At 42.9% G+C, this 24,618-nt stretch overlaps 2 protein-coding genes across 6 annotated transcripts; both read right to left on the bottom strand.

The window, feature by feature from the left end:
- Positions 1-824: 824 nt before the first annotated feature.
- Positions 825-5,876, bottom strand: sp3a (sp3a transcription factor). Of its 2 annotated transcripts, XM_061287289.1 has the most exons (7): positions 5,689-5,876; positions 5,288-5,385; positions 4,875-4,970; positions 3,385-4,633; positions 2,678-2,864; positions 2,395-2,591; positions 825-2,302 (listed from the first exon to the last, which is right to left on the bottom strand). In XM_061287289.1, the coding sequence occupies exons 1-7, from the start codon at positions 5,693-5,695 to the stop codon at positions 2,010-2,012; spliced, it is 2,127 nt and encodes a 708-aa protein (XP_061143273.1). In that variant the 5' UTR covers positions 5,696-5,876; the 3' UTR covers positions 825-2,009. The 2 variants fall into 2 exon arrangements, with proteins under 2 accessions (XP_061143273.1, XP_061143274.1); XM_061287290.1 differs by lacking the exon at positions 4,875-4,970 and having other exon boundaries at positions 5,689-5,875.
- Positions 5,877-11,723: 5,847 nt separating this feature from the next.
- Positions 11,724-24,618, bottom strand: LOC133159828 (obg-like ATPase 1). 4 transcript variants are annotated; one of them, XM_061287204.1, is made up of 4 exons: positions 24,376-24,616; positions 23,679-23,778; positions 15,616-15,708; positions 11,724-12,410 (listed from the first exon to the last, which is right to left on the bottom strand). In XM_061287204.1, exons 1-4 carry the CDS (start codon positions 24,429-24,431, stop codon positions 12,315-12,317), a joined length of 345 nt encoding a protein of 114 aa, XP_061143188.1. In that variant the 5' UTR covers positions 24,432-24,616; the 3' UTR covers positions 11,724-12,314. The 4 variants fall into 4 exon arrangements, 3 of the variants coding, with proteins under 3 accessions (XP_061143188.1, XP_061143189.1, XP_061143190.1); XM_061287205.1 differs by having other exon boundaries at positions 15,637-15,708; positions 24,376-24,605; XM_061287206.1 differs by lacking the exon at positions 15,616-15,708 and having other exon boundaries at positions 24,376-24,615.

Raw genomic sequence — 24,618 nt, 5'->3', positions numbered from 1 at the left:
TAACTCAAACTGTCATTCTATGTTCTTGCTGCACTTCGCATTGCATTACAATGACTTGGATTCATTAAATTATGCAAATGATACGAGATGGGGGGGGGGGGGACGAGGCCTCTTTAACAGGCGACACCATTTCACTTGCTTTTTATTTTCTGACACGAACACAAAAAAAGCATGCTGATTTACCCCATAAAGTTTTTCATCAACTATTTTTTAATTATAGTCATACACAGTAAAATCCAGTGACAGTCATATATATATATATTTTTTTAAATCACTTGTGCTCATTTTAGTACACACTATTTAAAAGCAAGTGATTGCAATAAGGTTTAATTGGTAGTGTTTGACTACAAGCTGACTTTGCAAAGAATTAGCAAAACTTAAGTGGTCAATAAAACAAAATGGTTCCTACTTGAAATTTCAAACAGTGATGAATGGGTGAATTCACAGGTGTACTCACTTACCCCTGCCGGTTGTGTTCAAAGTTATGAGACTTTCTCCATCCATTATACTTCTGATGTTTTCAACCTCCATCTCGCCTCAGTCGACTTCTGACTAGGTCTTTGCAACCCAGCGGAGGGAAGGTCAAAGGGTCAAGCAGGCCTTGGTTGCTCCCTTGGCTGCAGTGACATCTGCTGGAACACACAGTCGGAAAGGAGGCTGCAAAGTTACTAATGAAAACTCCAAGAAAGGAAAATAATGTACGGTTGCAATTCAAGTTCATATTTGGAAACACACACACACACACACACACACACACACACACACACACACACACACACACACACACACACACACACACACACACAAAAAGCTTTCCGTTGAGATTTGAGTGTAACAGAAATGTTTATAATGACATACAGTTTTTTGTACAGTTCTAAACAAGTAAAAACTGCAAATCTTAGTACACAACGAGCTGTGTGTCAGCTGAAGAGGACAATGTATATTTATATATATATATATATAAAAAGTTATATAACTAATTTCACCTATTTCTTTCGAGTCGGGGGCAGAAATATGAACGTCGACTATGGGAATGCAACATATTTCTTATAAAAATCTATACAAATAGAGATTTGCTGACACGGATGCTGACAATAGTTCATGATGAAGACAGTGCTGTTCAAAATTCAAAGTACCACCTTCAAAACGACATTTACACTTAAATTGGACTGATTGTGAATTGCACAGCTGAGATGATTCAATAAAAGAAGCAAGCATCATCAAATGGGGGAAAAATAAAGACGTGACCTGGCTAATTACGCAATGAGCGCAGTGCTGTCATTCTTCTGAGCTTTTGGTCCATCTGAAAGGATTTGTCTCCAAAATCGAGACGTTACAGGGGATATTTTCAATCTACACTTGTGTTACGATGCAGTTAAAACTCACCCTGAGGCAAATTTGGCAACTCTCACCAAAGATGGCTTACAAAAGATCTTGTTCTTTACAAAACGCATTTATGCTGCCAACATAACGATGTGCTCCAAAATATCTAATGATCCATTGAAATGTTGGTCCTTTTGAAATTAAATTAGAAAAATTGTTTCCACCCAAGAAACTGCAGTGAGAATTGCTTAACTGGAAGCTGTGAGGAAAATGCATCTTCACAAAAGACGGGGAAGAGAGAGGAAAAAAAAAAGAGCAATTTAAATACATTTGCATCAAAGACAGTAATTTGGGGTGCATTTGACTTGGGGGTGAGGCAAAGAAGGACATAAGGTGACGATAGGAAAAGGTGGAAAAACATGATTGACATGGTTGATTGAGGGCACCCTATACCTGCACTACACTACGTCGTACAAAATAAGGCATTTCCTTGTGTAATTACTGCAATGTCTTCTATTCTTACCTCCACTTCACAGCAGAGCGGACTTTCTCTTTTAAAATGGTAAAATATATATCAATATTTTATTTATTTAGTTTTTTTTTCTTCTAGCTGGAATAAGAAAAAACGGGAAGGAGTATACGAGAATTGCGCCCGCCGCGCGAGTTTGTGCAAGCGTTGCGTCAAATCACTCCATGACTTCGCTGGCCGCTAAGGTGGTGACGAGTTGGAGGGGGATCTCGGCGTTGGCCAGGATATCCTGGGCGTTGTTGGAGCCCTGCTGGATGTTGGTGAGGATGAGCGTGGTCCCGCCCGGCGTGGTGATGAGGCTGTCCGAGGAGCCCGCCGACTCCAGCGACGTCACCATGGCGCTGCCGGAGTTCACGCCTTTTTTGTTCTGGTGGGTTTTGATGTGCTTGGCCAGGTGGTCGCTTCTCATGAAGCGCTTGGAACATTCGGGGCACACGAACTTCTTCTCGCCTGCCCAACAATAAATGAAGTTTGACATTCAGTGGTGATAAAAAGTCTACACACCCCTGTTTTAATTCTTTTTTTGCGAGTGGGTGTGGCACCTGTGTGTGTTCTCCGATGTCTCTGCAGCTCGTCGCTGCGCGTGAACCTTTTCCCGCAGTACATCCAAGTGCAGACAAAAGGTCGCTCTCCGGAATGCCAACGCAAGTGTGCTCGCAGGTGCGACGTCTTTCCATAGACTTTGCCGCAGCCTGTGATGTGGCAGATGTGCTGCTTCTTCTTCCCCATGCCGGATCCCCTGAGGAAAGCAGACCAGCACAATGAGCATCCCGGGACGTTTGTTTACAAAAAGCCCGCGCCGGGTTTTGGATGTCAAATCCTCACCTCCCACCAGATTCTTTACAGTTAGGGCAAGTGCAGGCCACCCGACGTAGCCTTTTGCCTCCCAGGCCAATATACTCGTCGTCCTCCACTAGCCTGACCTGAAGGTGGGACAGATCGCTGGTGTTTAGGGTGGAATCGGAGCTTAGCTGCCACTCCGCTGAGTCTGGCTCCTCCTTTATCCGGATGTCTGGGGAGTGCAGAAAAGCCACAGTTGCATTCAGGCTGTGTGCTATGTGAATGTAAGAATGATGACATCACAAAAATGTTTGAATATTTTGAGATAAAAAAAAAAAACCTCTCAGAATGTTGACTTATGATTTGTTTTTTGCAAGTAAAAGGGAAAAAAAATAAAAAAACAACAACATACAAACTCCAACTAATAACTTATAAATATCTTTAAACATATTATTCCAGACTATTGACATTAGTGTTTAAAATCTCTAACAAAGTTCAGGAAGCTCCAGAGGTCAAAACAGTAAGTTTCATCATATTCATCAAAATTCCTTGACGTCGATAATCGGCCCAGTCAATACTCCCTCAATCCCGAATAAATTTGTGTTTATTGTGCATGTAATTAATTAGCTACGCAATGAGCAGACATTGACATTGTTGTTCAAAATTGAGCCTTATCCTCTGCATAGAAACAGACTTGCTTGGCATTGGAGCTCTTATCACATGTACAATATCGTATGCGGTGAAAAGTGTACCTCTTGGCATGTCTGCATTTCCTTGCTGTTGCGCCACTGAGTTGACTGTCACTGTTTGTATGTTGGGCATCTGTCCAGTGTTGACGCCGACCGGATTGGACCCCAGTGAGAGGGTCTGGACGGGAGCCAGAGTGATCTGCTGAGAGCCAGTGGTGGGAAGCTGAATGTTTTGCAGGTTCTGCACACCTTGCACCTGGAAGGTCTGCCACTGGATCTGGCCTGACGGGGTCACCGTCTGGGCTTGGATGATGAAGGTCCCGGGGTTGATAAGCTGAAGGTTTTGCACACCCTGGCTGGCCGCAGCCACCGATTGGACCACCTGCCCGTTGGCGGTCTGCAGGGGCACCTGCTGCAGCTGGACGACGGGCGGAGCGGACGTCGCCTGGATGTCCGGCTCTGGAGTTTGTTGGATGAAGCCCTGCTGGAGGCCGGCGTTGGAGTCGGACCGCTGCGTTGCCACAGACGACAACGAGGCGTCCTGGGTCAGGAGGCTGGATTCGCCGGTGGAATTGTGCAGCTGGGAGGAAGACGCGGGCACAAAAAGCTCAGCATTGACCTCATTCGCTGATAATGTCTGCGAGAGGCCGTCGCCGGTCTTCTCCTGACTCTCAGAGCCGCTACCCGGTTGATCCGCCATGATTAGCTGTCCGTCTGCAGTGACGCCCGTGGCGATAGTCTGGGCCCCGGATAGGCCTAGCGCCTCCAAGTCTATGCTGTTGATCGGAACAAAAGTGATGTTCCCCGGCAAACCCACAGGCACATTGGTAACAACCTGAGCCTGGTTGTTGAACGCGGAGCTGCCGATAGAAATCCCCTGGATCTGATGCATAGTCCCAGTCTGTGATACGAGGCTCTGGTTGTTGGTAAGGATGCTCGCAGCAGAGGTCACACACAGACCTTGACTACCGTCATGTAAGATCTGAATCTGTCCCGCCGCATCCTGACTCAGATTTGCTCCCTCCAACCCCGTGGTGGCGAAGCTCAGTTGTCCGTCTGTAGTCTGAATCTGAGGGATTACTTGGTACTGAATGTTAGGCACTGGATTGGCAGAGGCAGTGTCGCTTCCCGACGACACGAAAATCGGCGGACTCTGCAAACTCTGGAGAGGAAGAACGTACTGTCCATTTGACGTTAATATTCCTTGGCCTTGGATCTGGAGTATCCCGGAGTCATCCTTTGCAGCCGTGGTGGGGGCTAACATCTCCCATTTATCAGACACTGTAAACTGTGCAGAAGTCTGATCTGTAGCCTAAGAGGAAATAAAGATGGGTATTACACACATTGCAAATCCATGCAAAATCTCACAGGCACCTAAATGATTTGCACGTCGTTTTCGAATGATGGCCTTTAATGGACGATTTTTCAAATGAGCAAATTTTGGTTGTCTTGTCCATTGAGCTGGTTCCTGTGGTGGAAAACTGCCTTATGATGGAATTGTCATGATCTGATGCTTCTCAATCTAACATCTTAACCAGAGGTGGCCGACTTACCACACCAGCGGCAGCACCTCTGTCCACCTCTGATGCCGGTGAGCCAACCTTAGTGCAGGTGGTCGCGAGCAGGTCGAGGGACGACGACTCAATGTCCTAACCCACCATGTGCAAGTTTAAGGGGGAGAAATTGAGTGGCCATTAGTGTGGGCCAAATAGACAAAAGTGACGTGTGACAAGTGAATTTATGGGGGGTAGCTCGGAAATAAAATGCTTCTGTTGAGCCCCTCAGACACCATTCGCGTAACGTTTGCATCTGGTGGAGAGTTTCAGGCGGAGGCAAGAAAGAAGGCGGGATTTTAGCACCGCCTGAGAGGATGCGTTGTCTGAGGGGTTCAAAACCCCTCCAACTTTCCAACCCAAAGCCGCAAGCTATACACATGTCGTGCGAAAATACCGCAAGGATCTCTCACCTGATTGCCCGTGCCGTCTTCATGTTGCAAAAAGTTGCTCTGGTTGCTGTTGACGTCCAAAGCAGCCATTTCGTCTGCTTTCATGGGTTGTTCTGGCGCTGTGAAGGACAACATACTAGTTCGAATACAGCTAACGGGAGCTAAACAAAGCTCGTCGCTCAAACGAAGAGCGTAGCAGTTTACAATATACAGCCTGGACGCGGTTACTAAAGTCCTCAAATGGTGCAGAGGAAATCCGTTTGCGTCTAAAATACGCTAACCCAGTTAGTTACAAGCACAGCGTTAGCGGCTAACTTAGTCGCTGATTAGCCGTATCCATGCTAGCCTACTAGCAAGCTAATTTAGCCAGAGGATGCCTGCTAGCATTACGTGGGTGAGGAATTGGATGAGAAATTACATACCAGTCATGGAGTGACTTGCCGTTAAACGGAGAGTTTTTGCAGCTACAACCAACCCGACATGGCCGGTAGACAGTTATTGACGGCGGGCGCGTAGAAATAGGTGATAACTGTCAAGATTTGTTTCTATTTTGATTGACTGGCGGTAAGCAACACAAAGGGTGGGGCCTGCACAGTTGACTGGAGCGTTGGCGTCATACGCATCAAGTTCCGCCTTGCTTTACGTCTACTGCATTTGATTGGTTGATACTTTCAAGCGTCGCACGCTGATTCGCTAGCGACCATATCAATCATTCTGTGGCAGATTATTTTCCTCTTCTGCATTTTGTCACTTTAACAGTACGATTATGGTTATTAGTATTTCATTTGTGAGTGAGTCCACGCTATCAAAAAACAAAAGAGAGACATTCAGAAGGTATATTTAAACCCGAGGAAATAAATGGGGAAAGCAGCATCTAATGTTTGCCAACTCTCAGGAAAGTTTAAACAAGCACATTCCAACACAAATATTTATTGAGCAAAGATACATATGGTACAATACGGCAATATCATTAAAAAAAAATCTCACGGAAAATCAACAATTAAAAATCACACATAAGTGGATACTAAAGTACCGCTACCTAGTGGGAGAGAATTGTGTTATTTCGCTTGTCACAGTATGTCGTCAGCATAGATAGTTAAATAAGGACAGGTTGTTTGTATTAAATAATCTTTTGGATCATCAACTGCAATGCACCTGATGGTCTCACACTCATTGGGAATCATGGCTGTAAAATATCCAAACAATGATTGGCATTGTGACTTCCAAGGAATATTGTAGCAGTGATTGTTGATCTTTTCAAAAAAAATTGCAGAGAGTTATGGCATTTATGTTATCTGAAACCCATTTATTTAAAAAGAAAAAGATGATCACTGCAAAGTGTAAGTAAAGTATAAACAGCTATAGCATTTGTGCAGCCATTTTGACATTCACCATTTAATGTCGAGTGCATGCATAGACAAACATAGTCATGAAAAAATAAACTTGATGTTGAATAACTTCCATCCCCATATCCCTTGTGCACATAAGATTGTGAGAATCCAATGGAATGAGCGTGTGCATGTTATTGTTGCCTGCCTGTGATGCTATCAGGAGCCCACTTCCGAGTTTTCTGTGTGTGTGTGCGTGTGTCAGTTCCTCCAAGTGCACTGCCGCAGTGAGGCTATTTCTCTCAACCTTCAATTCAAACTTGGCCCATTACAGCCAGAGTACAAAAGCACTTTCTGTGCACTCAGGATCTCACAGCAGTGAATGGTGGATATTTCCAATCACTTCACTGTCAATCCAAGTGTCAGGTAAACACAGACCATTGGCAACAGCATTAGAAAAAGAAAAAAAACCCTTTTCAGCTATATCTGTCTTACTCCAGGAGACTTTGGAAAGGTATAAACAATTTGCAAGTACCGTACTTCAAAGTTAAAGACACCAATCTGATACCCTAAAAGCTATCCGAATGCAAAATCACTATGCCAAAGATTAGACTGACATATTTCCTTGTTTTTTTTTCTTCTAATTGAAGACATTTTGTTGTTGTTGTTGGGATATACAAGGGCGCTACAGCACCTGAGCCCATAGCGTTCCACATCAACATATCAACAATTGTTGTCACAGGTCACGAGTGACCCCACAGAGAGAGAGTGTCCTGCTGGAGGCACCATGAGGGAGACTGTAAATGGAACTTGAGCGAGACAGATGAAATTGGTGCAGCGTGGAGACATGTGGATGGAATAGCCAATGAGCGAGAGGAGCCATTGGGAAAACATACTGAAACAAAGATTTTCAGCCACAAGATGAAAATCTGTATGTAGCCTTAGCACAATGTGCTAAATAGGAAAAAAAATGGAACTGTAATTGGACAAAAAAATTGTTGTCCTCAAACCGAGTTGAGTAAATATCTTTATAACTGACAACAGTCGACGTCAAGTACTAAAAACAAATAAAATGTTTGTTCGAGAACAATGGCAATAATGACAACATGGCATCCATTTCACTGCCACCCCCAATAAATAACATTAAAAAAGTACACTGCTATTGAATTACACAAACATTAATATTTATTTGTCATAATGGCTCTTTGTTTAAAGATCTTCAGTGTGTTATTTACCAAAGCACTCTGTGGTCAATTTTCTCCCTTTTATGTGTTTTTTCTTAAAAGGGAGCGTTCCACTCTGTGGTCTTTTGGGTTTGATGGCACGGCGGTTTGTCGGGCCAGAGTGGCACCGCTTGATTGATGGTGCTGACAGTTCATATCTACGGGGGGAGAACTTGTCACAGTTTTGCTTTTATGTTTTATAAGCGTTTACCCCTTTAGGCGGCGTCTATCTTCACTGTTCATAAAAGTAAATCATACCATTATGTTGGTACTCTGAAACTGATTCATTTAAATGATTTGATCAGATTTGATGAAAATGGGGTCAAACTGTTGGCATTTAATTTTATAATCTCGATTTTCAAGAAAAGTGACGACACGGAAAAGGGCACTTTGCCGTTTTAAAACTTTTCTAAAAATGCATGACTTCACTAACACTATTGATAGGTTCTGAATCAGTCCAAATCTGGATCCATGCAAATTTTTTCAAACATCTGTTGCTAACCGGATATGGACATTCCGCCATAGTTTCAGCAAACTTCCTAAAGCCCAACGTAAAAACAAAACAAAACGTCATCGCAAGGCCTCAGGGACAAACAATAAAGCCCAACTAAAAAAAATAAAAATAAAAAAGGGGCTTCTTCTATTGCCATAATTTGAAAACATAAACTTAACATCTAAACGTCAAAACATTTGCAGAAGGATGTTCATTCGGAATAAGACATTACTTTAGGTCACACTAAATACCATCATTACGTCTCCTGAAAGAATTATGTCATTGGATGAATAACAAAACAAACTACACCACATATGAACAACTTGCACATCATCAAGACAACAACGCAGGAATCCCCATTCCATGTGGTCCACGCCATCATCAATTCACTTTTGTCTCCATTGTGGGTTTTTTAGGGGGGTTGCATGGTTTCAATTATAAAAGCAACACGTTGATGTATGGAATCTCGTGTACGTTCTTGGCGACACTTTTCTTACAAAAACTTCCTGAGGTTCTGAAATGCTTGAAATAATAAAGCTGCCAAACAAAGCTGAGTCTAATGCTATTGGTAAGTCGTCTTTCACAGCATCTCACCGCAGTAAACGGCAACCTATATTTTAGCACTGATCTCGAACCACGATGACTATAATCCCGCTTATTTTCATGACAAATACGACGCTTGGTAGTGTTCCAAAGATGCACTGCAACATCTAAAGCATCCTCGCCTGAAATCTCGCTATGCAATAGTATTTTTTGAAAAATTACCATTTGATTCAATCTTTTTTTCTTGCCATTCCAAAAGGGCATTTTGTTCTCCACAGCTTTAATGGTTTACAAGAGATCCGGCAAAGCGCTGCTGATCTAGTGCTCTTTGTGCGGACTCCCGCCGAGAATGCAATCTTATTTTGGATGTGGCCGTCCAATTCCATCAACATAAACGCTTCACAAACACTTACACACAAAGTACTGGGGAAGGAAAAAGAAAAATAGTACTTCAACATGAATCATTTTCTGGTTGTACTTCTGGCTGGTCTGAATGATTTGTATCTATTCAGAATATTATAAAATATAGACTTATTATACAGGGTATGAAAGTGGATTCAGAAAAATCTTTTTCCTTATGGAGGACTCTGAATGTGCATTTATGTTGTTGTTTTTTCCATTTTTGACATTTGAAATGCAAATGCACTTTTTGAAAAGAATGTCTGAATTAAGTATGAATATGTTTACAGGTCTGTGGAATCCTTCTTTGTACAAGTTGAGAGTCTCTATTAACTTGTTCTTTTCGAACGGATATAAACATGTGGGAGTGCCATCTAGTGGTGAGGAGTTTTATTACAACTTAAAGCTAGTTTGGAAGAGAAAGCTTTGTGAACAAAGATGTTACAAAAGACGCTCTTCTCTCCGACTGTAATTAATCAATCAGAGCTGAGCGACTGAACAAGACAATTCCAAAAGGTCACCTCCATCACTTAACCACTGACAGTTAAAAATGACCACTTTCTTGGCTGAAACAAACCATATTCTGGTTTCACCCACCACCCCGCCCCTCCCTTGCCTAAAATCATCCTCCCTTGCCTAAAATCATCCTCCCTTAACAAATTTAATGACAATAGTCCCCTCTGTGCTGCAGTCAGTGTCAGCTGTGTCTTTTTAATTCTCTAATCAGAGGTGGGCAGAGGCGCTATCACGGCGACCATGCCGCTTCCCCACTCGATACAGACATCCCAAAACACACACAGGTTGGTTTTGTCAAATGTTTTATTGAGTGTAGACATCTGGCCTACTGTAAAAACATGCATTATCTGCACAAGTGGGGAGAGAAGCAGGTGGTATTGTCGCCACTGTCAGCTGTGACAGCGGCAGCAGCCGTGATGGAGATTAATGAAGTATCTGGAGAGTAATATGCTCCTTACAATTTGGAGTAGGGGGCTGATCCCCATCTTAAATAGCAAAGCTGTCAGAGTTTAGCGAACCCGCGTCTCGGCACAGAGAGGGAATTGATTTTACCGGACGGAAAGGAGAAAGCCAGTGAGTGGCGTTTGTCAGCCAGGCCTCTGCAAAGTGAATTTGAAAAAGGATGATGTCATCATCTTCAACAGTTGTCTGCCTGGAATAAGATGACAAAAAAATACAATATAGACTGATATGTACAGCTTTTTATTCATCGTCACATTAAATCCTCCGCTTGTTGCAATAATTGAAAGTAATCGTCCAAGACTAGCTTCTGGTGGCTTTTATTTCCTCTAATCACTTTTTATGTCTTCTTCTCTAGTCTCCTCAACTGCGCACACACTTGCCTCCATGTTTAGTTGGAGAGGCGCCTGAATTCCCACTGAGAGAATAATCCTCATTCAACTCTGATGTGCACGAGCACAAAATGTTAATAAGACTTTGATTGTGGCGCCACCAAACTTCTGAAGGAACCAGAACAAGTTCTAACATTTTCTTTTGTATACAGTAAGTATTTGTTCCCCTTCCCTGCAAACTCAAAATAATTGACTTGAAGTGCTAATATTCTAGTTAGCTTTATGCATTCGGCTCGTGAACAGCGTGCAATTAATTAGAAGAATCAATGTCCCTTTAAAGGCTCAGGGGACCATTTAATCCAAGCTCAATACCACCAGAAACACCGGTTGGAGAGGGAGACAGGGGAAAAAAGAAAAAAAAAATCAATCAATGGCTATTTGTGATTCCTGAGTATGGATTAAAGCAGACACGTCTAACTGGTTCATTTGCACTTGAAAGCAGCCATCTGGAGCAGCAAGCTTGGCTTAAGCAGATATGATTACTAATAATGTGATACCCCCGTACACTGGCCCCATTCAGGCGGCCTATTCCCACAACTGGCATTAAATAGACCAGCATTAGAAATGTTCTTATGAGGCCCAGAGAGGGATCAGTAAGAGAGCACGCCGTGAGGACCCGACACTCAGATCGCCACCTTGGACAACAATGGTGGCACTCCCCCCTGGGACGGACACGTTTCACTCTTTGTTTGCGGCTTACCAAGGGTGTGGACAATACACTGCCGCTGCATTAAATATCAAGGAGTTTTTTTTTTTTTTTTTAAGTCTTGAACGATAAGGAGATTTAAATGATTTTATGGTATCCCCCCCTCCCCTGTGCGTCATCATAAATACATTAGCTGTGGCACTACGCTACTCTCATTTTGTTTTGTTATTGTTTTGCGGTTTACTCCTGTTCCTGAATGGAATTTTCTTTAATTATAAAATTATATTTTTTATATGACTTGAGTGTATACTTATCATATGATGATAAAATTATTATTTTATTTTATAACATTATTATTATTATTATTATTATTATTATTATTATTATTATTATTATTATTATTATTATTATTATTATTATTATTATTATTATTATTATTATTATTATTATCATTATTATTATCATTATTATTATTATTATATTAACAGCCACAACTGAAAAAGGGTTAATATTACAGTTTCACGACATCAGGTTCATTGTAGCACTCAATTGCAAAAATTCAATTCAATCAACTCTGGCATATACCGCTTGAAAAAAATGACAAGAGCCTCGTGAAAACAAGACATGCAAGCGACATTAGCTGCGACTTATCCTTGAAACAGAGCTTATTTGTGGAATTTCACACCTGATTTAACTTGCCGCTTTCCAAGATTGTCACATTACCTAGCACTGTTGTGACTTTGGGATTTAGAGCCAGACGGCAGGTGGTTGTGGATCCGAGAAAAAAAAAAAAGCCTGTGCTGAACCTCTGTCAGCGCGCGAAGAGACATATAGTGATAAAGATATGCACAGCTGGAGCACAATGGCGCTGTTTAGAGCCAGGAGCGCTCGGCTTGATGGAACAACGCTGTGGAGTGCGCACTAATTTCTTCCCCCGAGTAAAGGTGAAGAGCAGTTTGCAGTCGCCGACTGTCAGCTCGACAGATCACACGAGACTTACCCCTCATCTCTGGCTGCTCACCTTGACAGCGCTCTGGCTGCCTTCCTCTTTAAAATCCTGGAATTTCATTACTAGCGCCACAATGAAGCCCTTCACCGAGTCGCTGTGGATCTTCTCTTGCAGCCTGTGGAGCCTTAGTTCCTTTCTGTCACAAAGCCAAGCGAGGGAAAAAAAAAAAAGACAGATGCATTGTTTTAGGGAAGATGGATTACAGTGTGTGAACAAGATAGTGTTTGATGAACTGATGGTGTTTTTATGTTTCTTTTTGATTTGTGGATAGACTTCTACTCGGCTGCCCAATGCCAGGGCAGCGTGGAGGCCGATAAGAAGTCAGCCTTGTTATCAACGCCTTGTGGTTCCCATTCCTTGCCGCTATTGATTTCTGCCCCAGTAAACGTGTCTCGTCGCGGCTCTCCGCTTGGCTCTCTGGTCATGACGGCAAGAAGAGTCGGCGTTGCGAAGAGAGGCCTGGACAGTTTAGTAGAGCTGCAGGCCTCGATAGTGTTTGGTAATTCACATCAAATTCAATAACATCTCACTGTGTTCAAATGCAAGAAGGCAGACTGGATTAAGTTCAAGAGTAAAGTAGAAATGAGAGAGTTCTGCTCCGCATTTACTGAGCATGACAGAAGTTTTCAGAGCCGGTTTTGCATTAGGGGAAAGTGGAAGTTTCACCAGAAACAGTTGATGGGACAAAACTTAGTAGAATCACTGGTTAACACATTTTTTTATTTTTTTTTATCAGAGATGCATGTAAACTTGTCTAAATGAATTATTTTTCTCTAGCACCACGTTTTCATAATAATAATAATAATAATGATAATGATAATAATCACAAAACAACTGTTTATATTCGGTGTAATTACATTATCGACCACAAGACGGCAGCACACACATTTTGAGGCAGTCCATTTCGAAGAAGAATAAAAAAACAAGTATTTCAGCATAGCCTAGTTTTTGTTGAAAACAAACCTGCTTTTTACAGCTAATGAAAGTGACAGGTGCATCCAACTAAAATTTCATTCAGTTCAAAACTTTGACAATAAGGACTATATGCTGTCTCTGTGTACTATCTTGCCAGGGGGGAAAAAAAAGTTAAAATCCGCAAGAGCAAGAACCGTAAAACCCTCCCAAGTGGTCGGTGCCCCACGAATAATTCACAAACAAAAACAACACTGGTAGTTTTCAAAATGGTTTGCGCCCCCGAGTCCTCTTTAAGAGCTCCCGGATGACTGATGTTCAATTTATATGCATGGAAAATCAAGTCGGACAGCGATGACAAACGAGCCAAACAAGTGACGTGGCGGCAGTGTATCACTACGACTCGTCAAGCCTTCCTGCTCTTCCTGCCAGTGTGCTCAGGAACTGTCGAACGCTTTTAATTAAGCATCTAATCAGGCCGGGGTCAACATACGTATTTCATGCCGCATTTAATGCCGCTAATACATTCTCTTTGCGGTCTCACTGACAGAGTGCTTGTGAGCTTAACTACTATTAATCAGCATCAAGGTTTGTCGGTGTGAAGGGAAATGGATTAACAGGGGGCTTTTTTTTTTTTTAAATACGCTACATTTCAAGAGATGCAGATTTCCCTCATTAAAAGCAACTCTGAAAGATAATGGTCACCTCCAGCTTGCCTAATAATGCATGTTAAAGGACTTGGGAACATGATGTTAGCGAGTGTAGTTTTTACAGCGCAAGATAGATTGGCTTAATATTGTTACTCACTGATGCCTACCTGACTAAATGCTCCAAGAAGCGACTTTGGCTTGTGGTAATCTATCGTCGCCAACAACAACCTTTGAAGTGTTTCATGGCTTTTTTTCTTTTTTTTTATATATAAATAACGGCGCCATCGGTCATGTTGTGGAAAGAGTGAGCATGCTGATGTTATCACAGAGAAATGTTAGGTGTCTTCCCCTCCGGCCCCAGCACAGTCTGAGGAATAATAAAAGTTGGGTAGAGTCTTCACAGCCACACCAACACAGCAGTGATACTTGCCGACATATACTCATCTTTAAAAATCAAGTATTACGTATATTTCCACCAAGCGCAAACAAGTAAATGCTGAACAGTATTGGTCCCAGTATTGATCCCTGCGGGACACCACATGTGATATTACTAAACTCAGAAGCTGCGCTGCGATTGACCTTTCGTTGGGACGAAGAAAAAAAAAAAGTATGTATTCAAAGCACTGAGATAGATTGTTAATTTTTCTTAAACCCCCCAAATCAACATCTGTATTGACGCGAACGCTGCGATGCCATAACACAAAGCTCTCAGCTGGCCGGGCTGTGTACACTGAGACACAGAGGGAGGAGGTGCCCCCGGCCGGGCCCCCAAACAGAGGAATGAAAAGCGACATCAATTTTGGCACAGACATCCTCCGTCACACAGATTAGGCAGGCACAATGCGCGGGCTCCTTATCTCCAGCGGCAGGAGGAGGGCAGGCAGATCCGCGCGGGATGGAAACATTCTCATGGACGTAATGGGCAAAATCAATTGTTGCCCTCCTCAATCAATGCGGGCCCCCACTTTCACTGTTCAGCAGCTCACCAGTAATTGAAGTTATCCTGGGCCTGTAATGACCGCCTAAAGCACAACCATGACAAAGTTGAGAGCGTGTGATATCAGTGAGGTTGCCAGCAGGGTGGAACGTGCTGCACTGGTTTGGGCGCTCCCTTACAATCTGTTCTGGGGGTCGGGAAGGGGTGTGGGGGGGCATTTAGGCATACAGCCCATGCACGGACCTCATCAGGTTCAGCAGTGAAGAAGTACTCGAGGTGCCTTGATGGTCTTGCCCACCGTGCCGGCGGGGACACACTTCAGTCACAATCAGCGGTTTGTGTGTTTCTTTCTCGCTTCTGATGGCGACACACTGCGGCGGCAAGACCCCATTCATTCTACTATAAACCCATTAAATGAATATGATGGGTCACTTTGTTTCACATTCAACCCTCCAGTGGGTTCTTTGATTAATTAGCAGCTCGTAGACTCATTTAGCTTTTTTTTTTTTTTTAAAGAATCCAAGCCCGTGCCCAGAGAGGGGGGAGTAAAAAAAAAAAAGAAGACTTTACTGTCATAATTTTTCTCTCCATGGAGGTTTTTCGCACAAGAACAATAAACTGAAAATGCCCAAGTTATAATTATACCTACGGATGACAGATGACAGTTAAAAACTTAATTTAGAGGAAAACCCTTTGACTGAGTTGTTGGGTAAGAAGAGGAATCCTTTGCTTTATAATGGTAATTACTCTGCCATTTATTATTCTATCAGCACATGCAATTAAAGGCGTGCATGGAGGAAGCGCTTGATAGTAAAACGTGCCGGGACGGAATACTAATGAACCTCTTGTGCTGCCAGACGTACTTGTGCATCTCCTCTTGACTCCGCTTGCCATTGAAAAGGATGACCAACACTTCCAACTACTCCTTCATCAGCCTGATAAAAAACAAAACAGGGAAAGAGTTGATGGGGATTAGATTGGAATTGCGTTTGATATCGGTGCCTTAACATGCCCAATGTGTTCCATTGGTGCGCCATTAAATTAAGTCGGGGCAACTTCATGAGATCATCGGCATTGTCCTTCACATCCATTCATTCGTCACCTGCCCTTACCGCCCTTTGTGCTTCTCGTCTTTGTCTTTCAGTGCAGCGGTACACCTGACATAGCCTAGCAAAGATGGCGTTAATGGTAATTCTAAGTGCGAACAATATAAGGGCAGTGGGGCGTGCGGGTGGGGGAGGGGGCAATTATGAGATTAGCACTACTAGCACTGGAGGCCGAGATTGTACGGGTCTGAAAGAACAGCGGCTCGCAAATCCATTTTCACACGGCGGCCTGACGCAAGTCTGAGGCAGGATTGATTGGAAAAGTGTCCCTGTCATTATGTGTAATCCAAGTTTCCTGGTTAGAGCCGAAGAATCAAAGACAGGGTAGGAGGCCGAGCACCAACAGGCCAATAACAGTAATGGCAGCTCCAATAATAATTAGCAATCAAAATGACATGACAGGAAACGTTGCCTTTGACTGAAAGTCTTCCCAAACACACTGAGTCAAGAGCGTGGATGGAATTTTGATGTGGCTCTTTTGAAAGCTATCCACCAATGTTTCGGTATTAAAAGCGGGTCAAAAGTAAAACCTAAGATGTCCGCCGAGCCAATTGAAAATAACAGCGGATGTATTTTGTCCCTTTTGACAGCACGCACCTGTTTGGCACGTGATTTGCATTCCGTTCTCTACGGGCGGCTTGAATAATGATTCACAAATCACTCTCACTACACTAGTCAAGGGCTGCGATCCTTTGAATGGACCCGTTGTAGCTGCGACTGTAATTGGTGAAGACCTGACAGAGCCGAGCCGAGCCAAGTTAGCCGTGCAACGAAGAGGATCTTGCTAGCGGGTTGAGGGAGCGTTTTAATAATGCAAAGCCCAGATGGAGAACGCCGGCTGCAAATGAGCGCGGGGGGTTTTCTGGGTCCTTGCGTTGAGTGACACAGGCGCAGGCACACACCTTGCAGGAACATGAAACTCCCCCTTTCCTCAAGTGCGCAGACAAAGCACTGTCAATTAAATGCCGCCACGCTCGGCATCAACGACGCTCCCAAAAGTGCTTCTGTCGACTCGGCCGACGTCTGACGTACGCCACTCGGCCATTTGTATTGATGTCCTTTCCAATTATTTGCGCGATTGTACCTGTGGAGTGCATAAATTGTGGACGTGCTTATGTATAACAAGCGTTTCTTTAGCCGTAATTGCTTGATGTGTTATTATAACACAAATATTGGGCATCTGTTTCTTTGCGAATGCTGAAGTCTTGATTTGGGAGCTTAAGATCAGGGGATGCTTTGAGAATAATTGTCAATTTTTGTCTATGTGAAGCCCTTTGAGACTGCTTGTGATTTAGGGCTATACAAATAAACTTGACTTGACTTGATGGAGCCAAATTAGGGGTTTTATTTCGAGGAAAATATTTCTCACAAAATAGTCTGTCTTGTCGTTATATCTCAGAGATGATATGGTTAATAGAAGGACTCAGCACTTTCTGGCTATACCCCCAACCCGAACAAATGAAGCCTGAAATTTTTATTCTTTTCATAATGGAATTCCAATGGCCTTTGCCGCAAATCAAGTGGAAATTCTTGCATATCAAGTGGGGGGGAAAAAAATTAAATGTTAACCACGTTTTAATGTGATTAAGGGTGACAGGGACATTATTTCTGCTAATCATTCACCAGCATGTGGGCTCAGACAATACTAGGCCGACAAGCTGTTTGTGATCTTTCCGACGAAGTTTTGTTAGTTTAGAAATCCTTCTACAAATTCTGATATGTATTCAATAAATGCTACCGTATGGCAAATTGCTATTGTGGAACTTTCAAATCACGCCAAATTGGGAAATGACACTAAAAAGAAATGGGGCACATGGACTGGTTGTGAATAGAGATGTCCCACAGGGAGACACCCCCCGGGGCTGCTCGATTTGTCTTTAACCCGGAGGGGGTCGAATAATTGCCGTGTTTCCGCATGCCTCGGGCTTCCCCGTGGCTTTGTCTACGCTTTGATCTGCTTAAATGGTTCAGGAGGAGAAAACAATAGGAGGTTCTAGAATACAAGGGCAGCTCGCTGAGACAATGACCCGGGCCGGACGAGACGCTGGATTTAATAGAGCCGCTTACGCCACTAAGCCGGGCTAAAGGTGGGCTGTCACCTACGGCGTGAGAGCGGCGAAATAATGGCGGACTCAAAGTGTCGTTCTCAGAATAACGAGATTAGGTGTGTTAGACAAAAAACGCCTTGTGACAGTCACGTTTAAAGTTGCTTTATCTCTGCAGGACACAAAAATCTAAATGGTGGTGTAGTTTTACGATATTTGAACACAAATGATGCATCAGGACATGTACGCAGACAAAATAATTTCATAAAGAATATATTCTTTATCCTCTGCAAAAAGCAATTACTGCATCTTACTTAGTCAGAGTCAGAGAGTCAGAGTCAGCTTTATTGTCAATTCCTTCATGCCAAGACACACAAAGAAATCGAAATGTCCACTTACTATTTGCTTTTATGAATTGCAATATTATGAAATGTTTTTTCCCAAACATATTGCAAGAGATATTGGCTATATTTTGAACACCATAGACACATACTGTGTATCTAAAAGTAGACATATTGCAGTGGAAACAAGCCAGGTGAGGTTTTACTGACGAGAAACTCTGCTGGATTAAGTCCAGAGAAAGCCTTGGCACCCGAGCCCAAAACCTGCTACAGATGACGGTTGGAGGCCGAGCATCTTTTACAGCAGTATAATGTTGCTCCAACAACACCCCCCCCCCCTTCCTCCCCCTTTCCTCTTAGCTCTCTCTGCTCAGGGAAACTAAAAGATGAGGTGCGAGCTCATGGCGGGCTTTTGAGGCCAGGAAGTCACAGAGGAAGGGGGCCCCGTGGGAAGTGTTTCATCCTCCCAGCGGTGAGCTCCTGAGCGACGAGCGTGCAGACACTCGGCGCTCCCTGCGGCCAAAACTCGATGGAAATGCTTCATACATCGTTTTCTCTCGAGGAGATCTTACACGCTCGGGCACATTAGCGGTAATATTGTCAACCGCTTTCAGCCTACAAAGCGATGGAGGAAACACGACTCAATGAACACGCACAATGGGGGCAGCTTTAATTAAGACTGTCGTCTCACATTGCACTAAAAAGAAAAACCTTGAAAAGATGCTTTTTCTCCAAATAACTCTGAGATCTTTTATCCAAAGCCATGGGAATTTGGAGGGGATATTTTGTGACTTTAAATATTTGTAAAAAAAAAATGAAGTCTGACACTAAAAGGTGCTAATAAAGTAAATAGCCCTCCACTGTGGATTTCAGGTTCGTGGTTCCGCAATTTTTCAGATTTTTTTGGTCTGCTGTATAGCCCTCCATTGCGAATTTCATGTTTGTGGTTCCGCTATTTGTCAGGTCTAAGTACCATAAGACATTATTTTATACACTGAAACAAGAGGAGAAGACAACCAGTATTCCTTTTGCTCGCGAGGAGAATTACGTAGAAGGCCCAGTTACAGTCCTCCACCAATTCTGGACTCCTCTTCCGCTATCTCCTCTTTTTATTATGGGTTGCCCTGGTTACAAGAGGCGTTGCTACACTAAAGGGAGGGGAGATTGTGACTGTAGCAACGCTGTTTAGCTAGCTAATAATGTTGTGTGGTGCGAGGCCGATCCGTGACCCCAGAAATCCAGAGTCTGTTCTTAGGTGGTTGGCAGCCTCGTTCTCGGCTGCCATCTCCAAACCTGGATGCCGTGTCCCTGTAAAACAATGCTCTAGACTTTCTTTCTACGTTTCACACAATAATAAGAATGAGTAAATAATCAGATACCTCTCGTGGATACACGCCAACAAACGTTAAGTAGATGTGAGATAACTTGCATGAAGTCTACTTAAACAAACATTGAGTAATAACTTAAAAACTGTCCCGGTCAACAACAATTCATGAATAGAAAGGTATAAAAGAGAACGAACTTCTCTTGAACTAGAAGGTGTTCTGTTCATAACTAGTGAGGGCCTCTCACAGATAAGAAAAGGAAGGAAGTATAAGAACTCCCTAAAGCTAGACAGATATGTTGGCTTGAGCGAAGATATGAGACCTCCGGTTCAGGCCGACCAGCGCTTCTGCAAAACTAATTATTCCAACACTATTTTAAAGATTTTTTTTGAACAGTTAACTATTTCGGCCAAACTCTCCTGTACACTTGAAGGCAGTTTAATTCTGCTTTTGACCACAAGATGGCGGAATACTTGAGTTTGAGCCGGTGAAAATTTGAAAGAAGAAGAAGAATGAACCCAATAGTACCGTGTTTCAGCACAGAATACTGTTGTGTTGAAAATGACTGAATATTATCTGCAGTACGAGTACAAAAAATGTATTTATTTATTATACCATAAACACATAGCACAATTGTCAAAGAACAAGTGGACGGCCACAAAGAGCGGCATACGCAGTTGAGATATTTTGAGAAGGTCCTTTGTAAAGCAATTGAGGGGCTCTGGGTACAAAAGAAAAAAATTAAAATGAATCTGAAATTCAAACTGTATCCCAGAGGACTGTTCTACCTCACCCAAAATCCTTCTTCTTATCCGTGCTGTCATTCACAGCAGTTGACTGGGCGAGAGAAAATAAAGGGCCCAGCCTCGAGCGGGGGGAGTCGTCAGCATGTGACAATTGTGACAAGAGCGAGCAAAGTGTGTAGCGCCGAGGAACACCACACAGATTTCTCCATCTCGTCTTTTTTTCCCTCCACTCCCAAGATGACAGCTTAATGTCTACCACATGCAATATTTATTCTCATCGTGTGTCAGACTGTCGAGCTGTCCCAGGGAGTACAAAGGATGCCACTTATTAGAATAAAAGCCAGGGGAAAGTAATCAAGGACATACGTAACATCAGCCAATCATGCTCTCAACTGAGCGTGCGTCTTTTTTTGCCCCCTCCGTTCACAACAGCCAAACAATAATCCTGATAATGAGGTCTTTGGATTTTTATGTGGCAACTCTAAATTTATTTCTTTTAATTTTTTGGGTTCACAAACCCATGTTTATCGTGACAGATGTGTTCCAGAAAATCTGTGACATAGACTGTAAAAAAAAAATACCTTGGCTTATGGTTTGACTCATCCCACACATTTAAAGGTGTGTCGACATGCTTGTCACTTTCAGTTGTGATTAACGGTAAAACAGAATAAAAACAGAATGAAATATAGTGATATATAAATATAGTTAATTTTGACAACTGTACAAAACCCTTAACAACTCAAGTTTGCAGGGGTAATTGCAATATAATGGGGAATTTCTATTTTTTTTTTATGTTAACATTCAACAAAGTTGTCTTCCCACATTGCAAAGTGCACTCTGAGTCAAAAAGCGAGATTGGACCACTTTTAGCGGTACGCAAACAAACTCCATACACGATCATCACAGGCCAAACTGTTAGTCTGCCATCTCATTAGCCGCACAGACAGCAAGGCTTGACCGGCACAGCACCAAAAGAAGACAACATGAGACACGTCGACTGTGTCCTTTCATTAACGAGGGACAGTCAAGAAGCGGCCCGACTGGCCTGCCGGGACTTTATGATGGCCATCTGTTTCTGTTTCAGTGCACAGCCTCTTGTGTTGTTATTGAAACTAAGTTGAAGCTGAAGGGATCCATTAAGACTGACTCAGGCCTGTGGCGTGTACATCTTAGCTTGGGAACGAACGTTTTATTTTATTTTATCAGGCTATCGCTCTGCACAAAGAGCTTACACGACAGCGAGACAAAGAAACAAGTCAAGACAATTTTTTTTTTTTTTTTAAATCGTGCCATCAGTCATGTTGAAGAAAGAAGAAATAATCTAAGATGAGCTGATATGAGGCAACTGCTGCTAGGCTGGGGCCTCTCCTTCACTTTAATTATCAAAGCTCCTCCTACAGGCCAAACGGAGTAATTTCTCTTTTGGTTCACATTACCCTCATAACAAAATATTTTAACCAAGAAGGACACAGCCACTTAACACGTGACTACTCGGTTATTGTTTCACTTGTATGATTTTGTACATTGCTTGCGTGTTAACTTTGACATTCTGGAAGGAATAAAATAGTCTTCAAATGGGAATAACAAGAGTCTTCTCAGATGTGTTTACAAATTTGGTTTGCCAGTGGCCACAGAATGTTGTGTTCGTTGTGTGTGAAACATTCAGATCTTGTGCTCCATTTACTCCCATTTGTACCCTTCTCGTCTTAACGGCTTTCGATTTCGTCCAAACAACTGTGACGGAGGGTAACGTGATGAAAGTCGATAATGCTAAACAAGCTGTGGCCGTTAACGTAGATAGGAGCTAACATACCGTGTGCATATTTATTGACACCGTAGCCTGCAGGAGGAGCAAAAGACCATATCGTTTTCCTCTGTATGTCTTTGCGATCATAAAATATGGAAAATAAAATTACAGACTGCAACTCGTGCATGTTTTGCTTTTTTACTTGACGTCTCCTTTAAAGGTAGTAATTCCCATTAGCTTGTCTATTAGCATTAAGCACTTTTGTGAAACCACTATTATCCGATTTGTGTGTGAAAATGCACAAGGCTTGATTCTTGTTTTCTGTGTCAGTTTTCCCAACAAACTGTGACTCACAACTAAACAGCTTGAAGCAAGCAGACTTTGAATCTTTTTTTTTTCTCTTCTAGAACAGTGGGAGCCAAAGCGCGGCATTCAGGTATTGTGTTTCGAGTTAAATTATGTTTCGGTAAGTGTGGGAAAGCTAAAACAAACGATAAACAATCATAACCATGTGGCATATTCTGAAACGGGAGGGCTTCCCCGAACTGATAAAGCTGTCGATGCCTTGTAAAATAAACAATATTTTAACCGATGGAGTGAAAACATGCCAAGACTGGCAAGGCTGCGGCCGCAGCCACCGCATCGTCACCAACGCTTTAACGTGTCTCTCTCAAAAAAAATGGGGCTATAGGAAACGTCTGTAAAGAGAAGAAAGCCTCTCGATAGACTCTTGGAGATGCCATTCCCTATCACGCAATCCCTCTAAGTCATAAACACATGACAAATGGTGCCTTAATCATTTTTTACGAGCAGGGATGTGCAGGGGCAGCGCAGGGCCGGAGGGGAGGGGGGAGGAGCGGGGGGGGGGGGGCGTCGAGCAGCGGGCGGGCCCCTGTTTCACAGAGTAGAGGGCTGTGTGCTAAAGTCTCCTCTGGAACATCACTGGGCCAGTACGTCTTTGATCTCGGCATCGCAATTACGCCTGTACCCAAATGAGCACGGAGTCGCCTCGGAGACAGACTTCAAACATGCACATGGATGCCTTCTTGTACACATGCACTGTATAGGATTGGAGCCATGTGCTCCTCTCTACGCTAAATGATGTACCGTCTCCAGCAGAGAACCTGCGGATAAAAGTCGGCCTTGCTCCTCGTCTGATCCTTCCATTAATGATGCTTTTCTAAAGCTAATACCGCGCATTCTTCTCTAAACAAGGGCGGCGTGCTATGTGGCTTCTGATCTCCATGCAGGATGATGTCGTTTGAAAACGGGTCGTTTTCGGAGCTTCGGGGGCTCTTATCTTTCATGTGTGTGAATTGAGGAGAAACCCACCAAAAAAAAAATGGAGATAGATTTTGACTTTGGCAAATGCCCTTGCTCAAATAGCACTTAGACAAAATGGCTGCGAGAAGCCACAAGCACTTTAGAAGTAGACTGGGGAAGGTTTGGTATCTTCATAATAGAGCCTGACAGATGTGAACATTTTTGAGGCCGATGCTGATTTTGGGCGGACAAAAAATCCTAATTACTGATTAATCGGACTATTAATTAAACCGTTTATAATGTAGAGAATAAGAATTTTTGGGGTGGCGTACCTCTGAATTCCATTGCAGCATCCAAGAGCAACGCATACACTTAGAAAAACTTCCAAATTTAAGTTGTCCAATGCTGGCGGCCTCTCGTCTGTCTGAATACCTGAAAGAAAAATAGAAATGACACTTGTATGAAAATAGAGATATGTTGCCCCCACCTGCAAAGCACCAAAAAGGGAAATTACCCTCATGGAATAAAACCAATTTCTGTATTTGTCCAGCAATTGTCTGGCAACCAATCCAGTGTGTAACCAGTTAACTTTTCTTTTTGACCTTGTATTAAATTCCATTTCCCTCTCCAATGCATTCACAAACTTTCCAACACATGAAACGTTAAGTTCAAACGAATGCATGAATGATGAATGAATTAAACAAAACACGTTAAAATTCAAACATCTCCTGAGAAATCCAATGAATAAAACCGTCCTGAAAGACGGCAGGGATAAAATTGCCTTATTTGTCTCATTCTGTGAATCACTTCTTTTCCGTCAGACATTAAATCTGAGATTGCAATTTGTCTAGCTGTTTGCTTTGAATAGTCTGTAACCGTATCATCATCTCAACGGTGCTTGTGAAGGAAGAAGAAAAAAAAAAATCACACACAGGAGCTTGGCGACAGGCAAATGGCAGTCTGGCGTCTCGGCTGCCATTAGGGCTCGGAGCGAGCGTTTATTGTACAATTAGGGCCAGCCAGATCTACCTGTAATCATCTCCATACAGGTGTGAGCTTCTCTCTGGACATGGGAAGTGACTCATCACTTGTCAAACATCAACACTTTGATGGCAACATTGTTCATCGTGGCGCCCTGGAGACCCTGCAGCGGTATTCGCTTTGCCTGTTTAAAACATTCTGATTTATTGCATCGCTTGCAGTTGCACACACACACATGACACGCACACAAAAGTCTTCCGACTCAGGGTAGCTATTGGGCAAGTCATGAAT

Source organism: Syngnathus typhle, linkage group LG9 (genome assembly GCF_033458585.1).
Source record: "Syngnathus typhle isolate RoL2023-S1 ecotype Sweden linkage group LG9, RoL_Styp_1.0, whole genome shotgun sequence".
Lineage (NCBI taxonomy): Eukaryota > Metazoa > Chordata > Actinopteri > Syngnathiformes > Syngnathidae > Syngnathus > Syngnathus typhle.
This window is presented reverse-complemented; position numbering and strand designations above follow the sequence as displayed.

Coding starts and splice junctions, on each gene's coding strand:
- sp3a (XM_061287289.1), bottom strand. Junction 2,865..3,384: donor AAATGCAGACATGCCAAGAG/GTACACTTTTCA, acceptor TGCACTCCCCAG/ACATCCGGATAAAGGAGGAG. Junction 2,303..2,394: donor ACATCGGAGAACACACACAG/GTGCCACACCCA, acceptor ATTGTTGGGCAG/GCGAGAAGAAGTTCGTGTGC.
- LOC133159828 (XM_061287204.1), bottom strand. CDS start 24,431: ATGAGTCACTTCCCATGTCCAGAGAGAAGCTCACACCTGTATGGAGAT. Junction 15,709..23,678: donor TGCTGCAATGGAATTCAGAG/GTACGCCACCCC, acceptor GTTTTTTATCAG/GCTGATGAAGGAGTAGTTGG. Junction 12,411..15,615: donor TACGTCTGGCAGCACAAGAG/GTTCATTAGTAT, acceptor GCTTTGTGACAG/AAAGGAACTAAGGCTCCACA.